Source organism: Sinocyclocheilus rhinocerous, unplaced genomic scaffold (assembly GCF_001515625.1).
Source record: "Sinocyclocheilus rhinocerous isolate Xijiao unplaced genomic scaffold, SAMN03320098_v1.1 scaffold1156, whole genome shotgun sequence".
Taxonomy (NCBI): domain Eukaryota; kingdom Metazoa; phylum Chordata; class Actinopteri; order Cypriniformes; family Cyprinidae; genus Sinocyclocheilus; species Sinocyclocheilus rhinocerous.
In genome coordinates, this window is record NW_015630041.1 from 1,155,414 (window position 1) to 1,157,416 (window position 2,003).

Genomic DNA, 2,003 nt, shown 5'->3' on the forward strand with positions numbered 1-2,003 from the left:
TCTGCTCGCAGTTTTGTTATTTGTCCTTGCAGCGTGCTGTGTGTACACAATCATATTTTTTGTGCTCGAGTTTGGAATTTGCCATTTCTTTAGGTTTACATTTTACGTGCGAGCTTTGTCACTGTGCGCACAGTACTGTAATTCGCTTGCGCGCTGTGTTCATGCGCTTGCGCTGTTTTGTCCCACTTTTGACGCCATAGCAGGGCAAAACAGACCGTTTCGAAAGCGGGATTACGTTTTACTCTACTAGAATTGATGCCGGAAAGTTCTCATATTCATAAGTGCAACAAGCCATTTGCATGTGAAAGTAGAAACTATGTTTTTCTCCGCTCGCTTTCTCCGAGTATTGCTTGTCACCTGCAGGAACGAAGAACAAGAGTCTGAGATGGAGGCCTTGAAGCCCGACATCACAGCATGAAATACCAGCTCTGGCCTACAGACGGCGCCAAAATGCATCTTAACCACTGCAATGAGGAAATCTATCAGCTGATCTTTCAGAGACAGAACTTTCCTCACTCAGATGGTTAAATGGGCAAATGAAGAATGCTGAACCTTTGAAAAAATCTGCACTACTGTTATGACTGCTACATATTTATACAACCAACTAACTACAAGATACTATTTGCTGCTTTCAGTAACAGTTACAGCTCTCCCTGGTCAACAAAGGGATACTTGTATGATAAAATGAGGTTCCAATCTAATATCTACTAATACATCATATATTCTTGCAACTCTCTTTTCTCATTTGAGATGATAGATTCATATTTTGTTTTCTGAATGTGAAGGATATGTTGAGTTGCAATTGTTTGAGGACGTGCTTCCTCAGTGTGGTGAAGAATTGTTGGGTTGTTTTTGCACTTGGGGTGAAATATTTGTAGTGGAACAAAAAAAAATTACTTTCCATTTCTTTAAAGACAACATGAAATCATTGTGCTTGTGTGGGCAGTTTATCAGCCTGAGGAAGATGACACTTATTTGTCTGCGTAAATTTTTTATGGTTCTGTATTTATTTAGTGCCTTATATTGAGTAAGACAGTGAAAAGATTTTCTAAAACCTGATCAAATTAGATTATAGCAATTAACACATGTAAATTTAAAGGTCCCCTGAAGTGCCTTGAAACACACAGCATTATTCTATGTGGTGACCACAGACTTGACCTAATTTCAACTGAAACAGAAAGAGAGGGCGGGGCATATCGAGCAGCCCCGCCCCCCTTTTTTAAAAATAGCCAATAGCGTTTAGTTTATAGCTGCTCGGGCCAGAGCCGTTGAGCTTGGTAAAGCCGTATTTGACAGCCAAAGTCTAATAGATTACCCCCTATATTCAATCTGAAACTCTTAGTAAAACAAAATAGTGGTCATAATCATGCTGAGGCTGTGTAGTTGTAAAAGTTTTTAATATATGCCGACTCGCGCATATGATCCGCTCCATGCGATCGCGTCTCTGGACCGGAACCAAAGTCCGGAAAGTTCGGATTCTAGAGAGCATTTGATTGGTCAGAAGATTTGATGAGAAGATGAAGTACGATGTGACGTCAAAAAAAAAATCGTTGAGCCGTTTTGGCGGAAGTGACAAACTGCAAGCTTTGAATGCAGTATATATTGAAATTTGAAAATTTGCACCAATCGAAAGCATATTTACACTGAATCGTTCCCTATCACCTACATTGTGCACTTCCAGCCATTCACCGTACAGGAAATACTACACTGTGCAGGAAACACTACACCGTGAACAAGAGACCGAACTTAGCCGCAGCTTCAGCGTCTATTTATAGTGTAGGGGGAAGGCGCTTCGGATTCTAGAGAGCATTTGATTGGTCAGAAGATTTGATGAGAAGATGAAGTACGATGTGACGTCAAAAAAAAAATCGTTGAGCCGTTTTGGCGGAAGTGACAAACTGCAAGCTTTGAATGCAGTATATATTGAAATTTGAATATCTTATAAATGAAACTTTTGTCACTGTTTTGGAGCACACTGCCTTATAGATAACCTTAAGACTAAC

General features: G+C 40.1%; 1 protein-coding gene across 1 annotated transcript in view; it reads left to right on the forward strand.

Moving 5' to 3' along the window:
* The window catches only part of LOC107739898 (sodium-dependent lysophosphatidylcholine symporter 1-A-like), a 23,566-nt gene extending 23,038 nt beyond the window's left edge, over nucleotides 1–528 (forward strand). The window contains exon 14 of the mRNA XM_016552144.1: nucleotides 364–528. Coding sequence (XP_016407630.1) covers nucleotides 364–418 — 55 coding nt within the window. The 3' untranslated portion in view covers nucleotides 419–528. The remainder of the gene's footprint in view (nucleotides 1–363) is intronic.
* The last annotated feature ends 1,475 nt before the right edge of the window (nucleotides 529–2,003 follow it).